Source organism: Thalassophryne amazonica, chromosome 12, assembly GCF_902500255.1.
Source record: "Thalassophryne amazonica chromosome 12, fThaAma1.1, whole genome shotgun sequence".
NCBI lineage: Eukaryota > Metazoa > Chordata > Actinopteri > Batrachoidiformes > Batrachoididae > Thalassophryne > Thalassophryne amazonica.
Window position 1 is genome coordinate 45,921,474 of NC_047114.1, and position 12,923 is coordinate 45,934,396.

The 12,923-nt window shown below is 38.6% G+C and overlaps 1 protein-coding gene across 2 annotated transcripts in view; it reads left to right on the top strand.

The window, feature by feature from the left end:
• Positions 1–9,610, top strand: part of LOC117521738 (annexin A13-like) — a 39,627-nt gene extending 30,017 nt beyond the window's left edge. The window contains exons 9-12 of one of the 2 annotated variants that reach the window (XM_034183079.1): positions 720–795; positions 899–1,011; positions 8,498–9,349; positions 9,413–9,610. In XM_034183079.1, coding sequence (XP_034038970.1) covers positions 720–795; positions 899–1,011; positions 8,498–8,617 — 309 coding nt within the window. In that variant the 3' untranslated portion in view covers positions 8,618–9,349; positions 9,413–9,610. The remainder of the gene's footprint in view (positions 1–719; positions 796–898; positions 1,012–8,497; positions 9,350–9,412) is intronic. The other variant, XM_034183080.1, reaches the window with a different exon arrangement.
• The last annotated feature ends 3,313 nt before the right edge of the window (positions 9,611–12,923 follow it).

A 12,923-nucleotide genomic window follows, 5' to 3' on the forward strand; every position in this document is an offset into this window, starting at 1 on the left:
AGTCTGTCAGTTTATTGTCTTTGTGGGTTGAGATAAGGAGCCTGGAGTGTTGTGGTTGAGCAGTGAAAAACACTTTTAACAGTTCCACTTGAACAACCAAATCCCAATTATGAATTAAGAATATTCACCGGCCTCTGAAATCTTCAATTTCAACTGCAAGGCACGCATCTGCTCCAAGATGTTAACCAATTTGCGTCTGAGTTCAAGAGTCATCGCACTCTGAGAATGCACTGCCTTGCCAACCTTGTTAATCAGGATGGACAAGCGAGGGGCCGTGGTTCTTGATGCCGCCGTCTTGCCAATTTTCCCGTAGATCAGGGCAGCACATAAGCCAAAAAGTACCAGCCCTGCTACCATAAGACCAAAAATGAATAAATCCTCGACGTCCTCAATGGAGAAAGGCGCCAAGCATGCAACACGCCAAGACCCCCAGGAGTCGAGAACATAGCCCGCAGGATACGTTCTATCTGGGCAGGTAGGATCCCCCGCTCCTGACCTTCTTGTAGAACAAAATGGTGTCAATAGCGTTCAGAGACCAGCTGATCAATTCCATGGTTAATCCAATAGATTCAGAATCCAATATACTTTGAGGAATTCAGTCTGAAGTAGAGACTTGAAGGTTAGAGCAGAGATAAGGGAGTGGAGGAGATGCGACCGCCCTCGTCTGAGTCCCAAGCATTGTGCTTTCAAATATGGAAAAGATTGTTTTTGTCTTTCAGCTTTCAGGAACAGACATCTTGGACACTATTGATGCTGAGGCCACAGGAACTCTGAAGGACTGCTACATCACTCTAGGTAGTTTGGAGCTGGTTCAAAATCAATGAATTATTAATACTGTATGTTGTTACGGTTGTCAGTTCCTGTAATACATCATGCTGTCTTTGTGTGTGATCTGTAGTGAGATGTGCTAAGAACCCACAGCTTTATTATGCCCGACGTCTTAATGCTGCTATGAAGGGACTGGGAACTGATGAGGACACGCTCATTCGCATCATTGTTGGCCGCTCTGAGGTATGTGTGTGTTTGTAACTGTGAGGAATCAAAACATAGTGTGTAACCAAGGAATGGCTATTATGTCAGAGCACATCTTGAGTATTTTATTCTTGGAGCTTGTTGTACACTTGTAATCATACAGTAGTGTTCACAGTAATAGTAGTTTTATGTGACTAAAAAGATTAATCCAGGTTTTGAGTATATTTCTTGTTGTTACATGGGAAACAAGGTACCAGTATATTCTTACAAATCCAACAAGACCAAGCATTCATGATATGCACACTCTTAAGGCTATGAAATTGGGCTATTAGTAAAAAAAAAAGTAGAAAAGGGGGTGTTCACAATAATAGTAGCATCTGCTGTTGACGCTACAAACTCAAAACTATTATGTTCAAACTGCTTTTTTAGTAATCCTGTGAATCACTAAACTAGTATTTAGTTGTATAACCACAGTTTTTCATGATTTCTTCACATCTGCAAGGCATTAATTTTGTTGGTTTGGAACCAAGATTTTGCTCATTTACTAGTGTGCTTGGGGTCATTGTCTTGTTGAAACACCCATTTCAAGGGCATGTCCTCTTCAGCATAAGGCAACATGACCACTTCAAGTATTTTGACATATCAAAACTGATCCATGATACCTGGTATGCAATATAGTAGGAGAAACATGCCCATATCATGATGCTTGCACCACCATGCTTCACTGTCTTCACTGTGAACTGTGGCTTACTGTGGCTTGAATTCAGAGTTTGGGGGTCGTCTCACAAACTGTCTGCGGCCCTTGGACCCAAAAGGAACAGTTTTACTCTCATCAGTCCACAAAATATTCCTCCATTTCTCTTTAGGCCAGTTGATGTGTTCTTTGGCAAATTGTAACCTCTTCTGCACGTCTTTTATTTAACAGAGGGACTTTGCGGGGGGATTCTTGCAAATAAATTAGCTTTACACAGGTGTCTTCTAACTGTCACAGCACTTACAGGTAACTCCAGACTGTCTTTGATCATCCTGGAGCTGATCAGTGGGTGAGCCTTTGCCATTCTGGTTATTCTTCTATCCGTTTTGATGGTTGTTTTCCGTTTTCTTCCACGGGTCTCTGTTTTTTTTGGTCCATTTTAAAGCATTGGAGATCATTGTAGATGAACAGCCTATAATTTTTTGCACCTGCGTATACGTTTTCCCCTCTCCAATCAACATTTTAATCAAACTACACTGTTCTTCTGAGCAATGTCTTGAACATCCCATTTTCCTCAGGCTTTCAAAGAGAAAAGCATGTTCAACAGGTGCTGGCTTCATCCTTACATAGGGGACACCTGATTCACACCTGTTTGTTCCACAAATTTGACAAACTCTGACTGAATGCCACACTACTATTATTGTGAACACCCCCTTTTCTACTTTTTTTTACTAATAGCCCAATTTCATAGCCTTAGAAGTGTGCATATCAAGAATGCTTGGTCTTGTTGGATTTGTGAGAATCTACTGAATCTACTGGTACCTTGTTTCCCATGTAACAATAAGAAATATACTCAAAACCTGGATTAATCGTTTTAGTCACATAGCACTACTATTATTCTGAACACTACTGTATCTCTGTTTTACTGTTACAGTATTAACAAATTGTATTCTGTGGTATCTCCCATGCAGTCAGAAAGTGCTTGTAATGTGTTTGAGCGCAACTTGGAATTTCCAGCTTTCTAGTACAACAAGCCAAAGAAATACCCTTGAAATCAGAATTCTGACTTGGAAAGATAGACATGGGTTCTGAATCACGACTCTGCTTTTGTGGCATCAGCAGTTATAAAATGACACTGCTTTAGTGGAACTGAAGGTTTTGTGTTATGGAGCTGAGAGTTATGAGGCTGTTGTGTAGCTCTGTGGCAAAAGTGGAACTTGTAGATCTCTGGGTCCTTAGCCTTTGAGATTGAGAGACACCTAGGAAACGCTTATGGAGTTATGAGGTCATTGGACTCAGGTTTAGCAATGCCAGTATCTATACAGAAGAATGAAGGTGCAGGTTTTTAGGGTCCTGAACCTTCCTCTTTTGAATCCAGTGATGAATAGATGTCTTTACTTGGTACTCTTTAGAGCATCCTTGGATACAACTGACGTGACTTTGTGTCAAACAAGTGCTCACTTACTCAAAAGTATAAGATGAATAACATCACTTGCATTGTGAGGGAAAGTCAGCCACAATATTTTGATCATGTTTTGCATTTCTCTGGACGTGATCCAACACTCCATTGACTCAGTGCTGAAGACCCCATGTTTGGTCTCGCTGTACCAGATAGGAACTATCACGAGGTGGGGATGGTCTGGTCGTCTGAGTGGTTGCTATCTTGGACCCAAGGCATTTCCATAGTGTGGCAGATGGTGCAACCCACAGCACCAGCATGAGCTCGCAGGCCTGACCTATCCTGAACGGTCTACATATGTGGGCATTTAAGCTAACCCTGGGTACAGATGCTACACTTGAGTACCTCTGTGGTATAAACAAATATCAGCACGCCCAGCAGGTGTAGTGTTATAGCATCATCATTTAAATTAAACTCAACCAGTACTTCACCTTGTTGCTTTTCAGGTGACAAACTGACAGTAGCACAGACTGTTCCATAACTGCCAATGCTACATTTGCAGCTATTTGAACACTAATATACTTAAATTAATTTGAGGGTTAAAGCTGACATAGAGTTCAACAAATCAATTTGACTTGGCGTCAGTCACAGTCAGTCAGAGCTGCGTGTCGTCAGAGCGAGCTGCAAAAAGTTTGTACCTGAGTTTTCAGAGGTGGTGTTTGTGGTTGCCATCTGCCACGCCGGTGTTTGCCAACCCGGACAGTGGGAATACCACCTCAACCGGCAACTTAGCCCCGCGACTGGACAGCAACAACGTCCGAGGCCCGCTCAACGTGGTGAATTCACTGAGGCCGCGCGCTGCGTCATTAGAGCCGCGCGTCACGAGTGCCGCTTCCCCGAGGCCTCGTGCAGCCACCGCGGATCCATCAGCGCGGAAACACCGAGGCCGCGCGGCACCAGCGCAGTGCAGATCCATCCCGGTGACAAACAACGCAGGCTGTTAACATCGGCGATCGACAAGCTGCTCATAAGCCGACCATGGGGCCTAAGAAGGTTCTGACAGCGGAGGAAGGTGACGATATTAAAAAATCTCTGGACTTTCTATCAGAGGAGATTTCTGTTGTGAAGCAGCAACAGAAATCAATCATGGATCTGGTGGAGGAGGTGAAGGCATTACGGCTCCAGAATGCCGAGAAAGACCGGCATCTGGTGCAGCTGGAAAATAGAGTGGCTGAATTGGAGCAGTACACCAGAATTAACAACGTCATCATCACAGGTCTTCACATCAAACCACGGTCCTACGCACGGGCGGTAACAGATGAGAGCGGAGGGGAGCCCAGTGAACAGGAGGTCAGCTCTGTGGAAAAACAGGTTGCTGATTTCCTCCTATCTAAAGGTATAGAAATGGATTTAAATAACATTGAAGCGTGCCACCCTCTGCCCCGGAGAAATGACGGTGATAAACGAACCATCATCATGAGATTCATCAACAGAAAACACAAAACAGCACTGTTAAAACAAGGAAGAAAACTGAAAGGGACAAACGTATTCATCAATGAACATCTCACCAAACGGAATGCCGACATCGCCAGGAAAGCACGCTTCTTGAAGAAACAGGGAAAAATCCAGCACACATGGACTTCAAACTGTAAAATATTCATCAAACTGAACGGATCACCAGAACAAGCAAAAGTCATGGCAATAAGGAACATCGAGGAGCTGGACAAATATGAACAATAGTGTTTCTTAAAGCGAGGATCTGGACAAATATGACCAATAAGGTATGAGGACACAAACACATCACAACACCATGACACAGACCAGAGGAACCTATTCATCTACTACCTATTCATCTACATCTGGAGACAAGAAGGATATAACTCAAAGGATTGCTGATCATGGAAAAGTAGAACTGAGAACATTTAAATACACAGACCACAATGTACTGGACTTGGAGCACGATATAGACCCGGACAATAATTTCTTCTCAAATATCAATGACAGTTGTTGCTATTATACAGATGAACAGTTTAATCGGATCATTAGAACGGATAACAAATTATCAATAATCCATTTCAACAGCAGAAGTCTATATGCAAACTTTAACAACATTAAAGAATATTTAAGTCAGTTTAAAAAATATTTAACATAATTGCTATATCAGAAACATGGATCAATGAAGATAAAGGAATGGATTTTGAACTGGATGGATATGAATTGTGTAAACAGAAAAAATAAGAGTGGAGGAGGAGTGGCTGTGTATGTGGATAAGAACATGGATTATAAAATAGTAGACAATATGACAACTGTGATTGATAACTTATTAGAATGTATAACTATTGAAATATGTGAAGAAAAAAGCAAAAATGTATTAGTCAGCTGTATATATAGAGCACCAGGATCTAGTATTGAAACATTCACTGACTGTATGGGAAAAATGTTCTCAAAAACTAATCAAAAAACTGTTAATTTGTGGTGACTTAAATATTGATCTGCTCAATCCAAATAAGCATAAAATAACAGATGAATTTATCAGTATAATGTACAGTATGAGTTTATATCCAAAAATCACCAGGCCAAGCAGAATTACATCCCATAGTGCTACCTTAATTGATAATATATTCAGCAATGATATTGAGAATAACACTGTGAGTGGATTATTAATCAATGACATTAGTGATCATCTACCAGTTTTCATCGTTTATAATAGAAACCATCGGCGGAATCAGCCAGAGGAGAAAATAAAATACAGGCGAGTGCGGACAGAGGAAAACATGAACACACTAAAGGATTTACAGGAGCAAAACTGGGAAAAGGTATACAGTGAAAGTGATGTTGATAGTGCATATGAAACTTTTTTACAAATATTTACATCATTATATGATAAAAATTGTCCAATTAAACAAGACTACAGAAAGCAAAAAATCCAAGCTCGACCATGGATGACGAAAGGGTTACGAAATGCATGTAATAAGAAAAATACACTGTATAGAGAATTCATAAAACTAAAGACTAAAGAGGCAGAAAATAGATATAAGAAATACAAAAATAGATTAACTAATATTATACGGGTATGTAGGAAGGAATATTATAGTAACATATTATATAATAACAAAAACAATATTAAAGGAATATGGGATATCTTAAATAGCATTATCAAAAATGGTAATAAAAAACAGTTACCCTCAGTATTTCATTGATAATAATGTCAAGAAGGAAAATAAGGATGAGGTAGTCAACAGTTTTAATAATTTTTTTGTAAATATTGGACCAAGCTTGGCAGAAAAAATTCCCGATTCCCAATCTGAGGATTGGGATAATAATCTTATAGAAAGAAATCCCTGTTCAATGTTCCTCACAGCAGTGGATGGAAATTTAATTATAGACATTGTGAATAATTGTAAATATAAAACATCTACCGATTTAAATGAAATTGATATGGTGGTGGTAAAACAGGTCATTGAATGGATTGTAGAACCATTAACATACATCTGTAACTTATCATTTCAAACCGGTAAATTTCCCAATCAAATGAAAATAGCTAAGGTTGTGCCGCTGTATAAGACTGGGGATAGACACCACTTCACAAATTATAGACCTGTTTCTTTGCTTCCACAATTTTCCAAATTATTAGAAAAGTTATTCAATAATAGATTAGACAAATTCATAAATAAACATAAATTACTTACTGATAGTCAATATGGATTCAGAGCACATAGTTCAACATCACTTGCATTAATAGAATCAGTTGAGGAGATTACAAACGCCATAGACCACAAATTACATTCAGTTGGAATATTTATAGACCTTAAAAAGGCTTTTGATACAATCAATCATGACATATTAATCAATAAACTTGAACAGTATGGGATTAGGGGGTTGGTGTTGCACTGGGTGAGAAGCTACTTAAGTAACAGAAAACAGTTTGTGAAGTTGGGGGAATATACATCATCATGCTTGGACAATGCTTGTGGTGTCCCACAGGGGTCAGTATTGGGTCCAAAACTGTTTCTAATTTATATAAATGATATTGTCAATGTTTCCAAAATATTAAAATTAGTATTATTTGCAGATGACACAAGCATTTTTTGTTCAGGGGGGGATTTGCATGAGTTACTGAGGAGGATCAGTATAGAAATGGGAAAATTGAAAATATGGTTTGACAAACAAATTATCATTAAACTTAAGTAAAACAAAATACATGTTATTTGGCTATTGTAATACAGACATACAGGTTCAGTTACAAGTCGAGGGGGTAGATATTGAAAGGGTACATGAAAATAAGTTTCTGGGGGTGATAATAGATAAGATAAACTGGAAGACTCATATAAAACATATACAAGTAAACTGTCAAGAAGCATTTCAGTTCTAAACAAAGCGAAACATATTCTGGACCACAACTCACTCCGCATTCTTTACTGCTCACTGGTTTTACCATATTTACAGTACTGTGCAGAGGTATGGGGTAATACTTATAAAGGTACAACACAATCACTATCAGTAATGCAGAAAAGAGCTATAAGAATTATTCATAATACTGGCTATAGAGATCATACAAATCCACTATTTTTACAATCCAAATTCTTAAAATTCACAGACTTGGTTCATTTTCAAACAGTACAAATTGTGTATAAAGCAATAAACAATTTACTTCCAGCAAATATTAAAAATATGTTTTTTAACAGATCAGGGGATTACAGTCTGAGGGGGAAATTTAATTTAAAGCATCAGTGGGCACGAACAACATTAAAAGGTTTCTGTATTTCTGTCTGTGGGGTGAGGATGTGGAACAGATTGGGAGTGGGGCTCAAGCAATGTCCAAGCATGAACCAGTTCAAACAGCGGTACAAAAATGTTTTTTTTCTGGGTATAGGGAGGAGGAAGGGTAATGAGGTTTAGGGTGTTTTTGTTTTTTGCTTCGGCTTGTAAATATATAGTATTTTGTATGTAAGTAGGTATGTGTAGGTGTATATTTGTTTGTGTATATATATATGTATGTATATGTGTATGTATGTTGTGTGTGTGTATATATATAGATAGATAGATAGATAGAGAGATAGATATCGGTTTAGGTGTGTAGGAATCTGTGTATATGTGGCAAAGGGTATTACTGGTTGTGGGGAAGAAGGGGTAGGGATAAATAAGATGATGCTTCACCCTACCCCTTTTCGGACATGTTGGGTACACAGTAGGAACTTTTTTTGTTGTCTTTACTGATCTATCTTGTAATTGTTGTTGTATCAAATGTTCGAAATAAACAGTTTTCATTTATTCATTCATTCATTTTCAAAATTTTTCTTTTTTTTTTTTTTTTTACTGTGCAATCAACATGAATTTCTTTTATTTTTAAAGTATCCATTGAAAATGGCCAAACTATTTCAAAGAGAAGTTTATTGTAATCAATTTTTTTTTTTTTTTTTTTTTAATGGCAGATTGACCTGGGGACTGTGAAGGATATGTACCTGGAAAAGTATGACGTAACCCTGAAAGATGCTCTGGATTCTGAGTGCGGTGGAGACTTCAAGCGCCTTCTGATTGAGATCCTGCACTGAAACATTTAACCTCATCACTAATGGCCTTACTCAAACACTACTCAGACAAACGCACTGATCAACCCGTCTCACTCCAGTTAACAGTTTATACATTTATTGGCCATACGTTTCTGTACTTGTCCTTTTTCCTGTCTCTCACTCTTAAAGACATGCAGTTCTCTTTGCAGCACCGACCAAAAACCAAGTCGTCATAATACGACAGTGTCTGACACATTATAAACGAGTGCAAATGTAGATGTATTAGCAATCTTATAAAGAAAACACGCAGCTAAACCTTGTACATCCAGACGTGTATCCATAGAGTGATTGTGCACTTATTTATTCACACTGAGCAGCATTTTGTTTTTCAGTTGCAGTCCAAAATTTCAAGTGCACCTCCTAATAAAATGCTCATCCTCTGTTTATTCATGTCAGCCTTCATCCTCACTTGATGTTTTTCCTTTCTCTAGTCAGTCAACACTAAAGTGCCGAATTGTTACATTTTATGTCTAGTATCTGAAGACACAAGATCATTAATAATGCACAACCGTATAAAGACTCCAATATCAAAATTTAAAATGGTTTGATACATATTTTTTGTTTGTTTTGCAGTTCCATAAATGAGTTTTGGAGGTTTTTAACTGTTTGTAGTCTTGAAAATCTTTTTAATCACAGCTATAAACCTGCCGTGATCTCACATCTACACACATTACTTGTCTTGTTGGTATTCACTTCTCCAAAGTATTACAGGTCGTCATCGTTTTTCTCTCTTGCTAATGCTGTAAACCTGTTTCTAATGCTGCTGGTATTGAAGAGAAAGCCATTAACTAATTAAACCCTGAATAATCTACAATTAGATTGTTCTTCCTATTGCTTTATGAAGTTGTAGCTAAATTAAATTCTCCTTAAACTAATACTGTGTATCAAGTTGGTGTGTTTAAAATGTATAAAGGAAGTTAACATGCTGTAACTACATATGTATACTGTATGGTGATAAATTATTATTCAATCAGTTTTACTTCTCCTGTGTTCCTGTAGAGGGCAATATTTGATCACAATTACAATTCTTGAGCATTATTTGGCTGAAGGTTTTTTTTTTGGGGGGGGGGGGGAATTCTGTACACTTCATACTTCCATACAATGATAAATGTTAATTATTTCTGCTCAGCTGTTAATAGAGAGATTCTATATTCCACTGACTATTGGGTAACATCTGTGTTTGGGGCCTGTTGTACAAAGTCACAGTATTTGTCCATAAATGCTTTTTGTATGTTTACCCCCAGTACATTTTCATTTTGAGGACAGAAATGGTTTGAGGCTTCTTCTCCAGCAGATGGAGAGAAAAGTTCAGTCACAAATGCTTCAAGATGCACCAGCATAGGAGTCGATTATTTCAATTCATTTTATTTTATTTGTATAGCATCAAATCACAGCAGTGCTGCCTCAAGGCATTTTACATGGTAAGGTCTAACCTTACCAACCCTGCCGAGCAAGCACACAGGTAACTGGTCAGGAAAAACTCCTGATGATAACGAGGAAGAAACCTCAAGCAGAACAGACTGACCAGGAGTGACCCACTGCTTAGGCCATAATACTTAAGGTTTTTACAAGAATTTCTTAAACTAAAGAAACTGAAAAAAAAAGCAAAAAGAAAGAGACCTTAACTGAAACTAAAAAGCAGTCCATCTTGGGTCTTTAATCCATGTGTCCATGTCCAGTACTGGTATATCCTGAAGAGGTACAACTTCTAGTCATTGATGCAACAGGCAGGGCATCCTGAAGTCAGTCCGGTGCCCTGGGATGCAGGGCCAGGACCTGTAGAAGTTGAACATACCAACCAGAAAATAGGACATTGCAATAATCCAGTTTAAAAGACATTCGTGGACCAGAGTCTACCTCAGCTATAGACAGGATGGGATGAATCTTCGATATGTTACGAAGGTGGAAGAAAGCAGTCAGTGATTTCTCTGTGTAGGTCAAAGGACAATGTGGGCTCAAAAGTCACCCAAAGGTTCCTCACTTTGTCAGTGTGATGTATGATGCATAAGTCTAGGTGAAGCTGGTCAAACTGATGTCAATGTCTCGCTGGACCAAGGACCATCATTTCAGCCTCCTTTGTACTTAAAAGAAATTGCTAGACATCCAGCTTTTCACTGCAGCAAGCCAGTCCTTTAAAGTCTTTATGTGTATGAGATTACCAACAGTAATCTCATACACATAACGATTTCTCATCTTTCTTCTGTCTGGAGGCTGTGTCTGGCACTCTTGACTGCCAGGAAGAAAGAAGGTCCAGGGTTCAAGTCCGCCACTGCCAAATTCCTTAATTGTCGTCATTGTCTGCTGCTGCTGCAGCAATACTCAAAACACACATTGATCAAGAAAGAGGTGGGAATCTGACTCGGGTATAACCATACCTGAGAACCTGTGGTCTGACTTATGCCAGAACAGCTTGTTTGTAAGTGTGAATGCCGGATTTAACTCAACTGCAATTTTCTTTGTCTTTACCTCACCTCTCAAAAATTCCACGAGTGTACAGTAGTGTTCAGAATAATAGTAGTGCTATGTGACTAAAAAGATTAATCCAGGTTTTGAGTATATTTCTTATTGTTACATGGGAAACACCCCCTTTTCTACTTTTTTTACTCATAGCCCAATTTCATAGCTTTAAGAGTGTGCATATCATGAATGCTTGGTCTTGTTGGATTTGTGAGAATCTACTGAATCTACTGGTACCTTGTTCCCATGTAACAATAAGAAATATACTCAAAACCTGGATTAATCTTTTTAGTCACATAGCACTACTATTATTCTGAACACTACTGTACATGAACCTACAATTTTAAATCTCTTTCAAATGTGGCATTGCTGAGGTGACAATACACTGCACATGGCAATGTACTAAAGTCACAACCTTGTGGTATATTTGACTCACTAAAATTATGGATGCACCAATTCCACCACAGGACATCAATCCCATACAGGTTACTTTCCCAGTTATAGCTGGGTGGACTGGGATAGTGCAGCTTAAGTGTCTTGTTTAAGAACACAGACAGCAGGGACATGAATCGAACCCACGTATACATATTGGCGGTTCAACTCGTGTTTAGCAGTAGTCCTCCTCCTCCATTGTTCTATCCACTTTGTGCAATGCACCAGTACCACTGGTAGCAAAACATCCCCAGAGCATGATGCTACCACCACCATGCTTGACAGTTAGTGCAGTGTTCTTAGGTTTGAAAACCCCACCTTTACTCCTTCAAACATACCTCTTTCTCATTGTGGCCAAATAGTTCAATCTTTTACAAGTCTGATGACAAAACTTTTCTCTAGAAGCCATTTGTCTTGCACATATGGGCAGCTACAAATTTGTCTATGTTGAAGGTGTTGATTTCGGAGTAGGAGCGTCAATCTTGGTTAGTACCATCTAAGTTCATATTGATGTAAAACTCGTTTCACTCGTGGACAGTAACACTGGTGATCCAGCAGTTTCCAGTTCATGGCAGATGTGAGCTATCGTGGTTCCTGAGTTATTCCTGAATATCCTAATTTCATCTCATCTGTGGGTGACACTTAGGGTCTTATTGCAGAACTTGGGAAAGTGGTGACACATTTGACTAAGTTACGTACAACTGTTAGACAAACTGCCGTACAGTTGTTTGAAGTGATGATCTTGGAATCTGCAGTTGTTTAGAAATGGCTCCAATAGACCTTCCCAACTTGCGTAAATCTGCAATTGTTAGAGCTTCACTGAGTTCCTTGGATTTTTGAGTATCGGTCATACCAGTAAGTGCTGGCTAACACATCCTTTTTATGTTGGCAAAGAGAAACTACCAGTTGTAGTCAATCGTAATTACTAAAGAGGAGTTAAAAGGTCTTGTCGCATTAAAAGGCATTGTAGAACCTTCAGCACCACTTATTAAAAGATTTAAGTGAATGTATGTATATATTTGAGCCTGTATGTATAATTATGAGCCCGTGTAGATTAGAGATGATCCAAAATACATTCAAACTTGTGCACCCAATTCTTGTTTTTAAGTCATTAATGATGTATGCTGTACAATCATTCCACCCTGACAAAAGAAAAGTTCAAATACATCATTAAAAGCCCAGGTTACCATGACTTTCACATGCATGGGTGTATGCAAACTTATGATCACATCTTCACATCAGTTTGTATTATTTACCCATAGCTTCCAGAGAATAAGTTACACCTTTTCTCACCATTGTCAGTTCTTTAATGTGGGGGTTTTGTGCACTGTTGTAGTGCTCTTTTTACTATTGGCATTTATTTATTGATTATTGGATTTATTTTGTTTAGTGTTTTGAT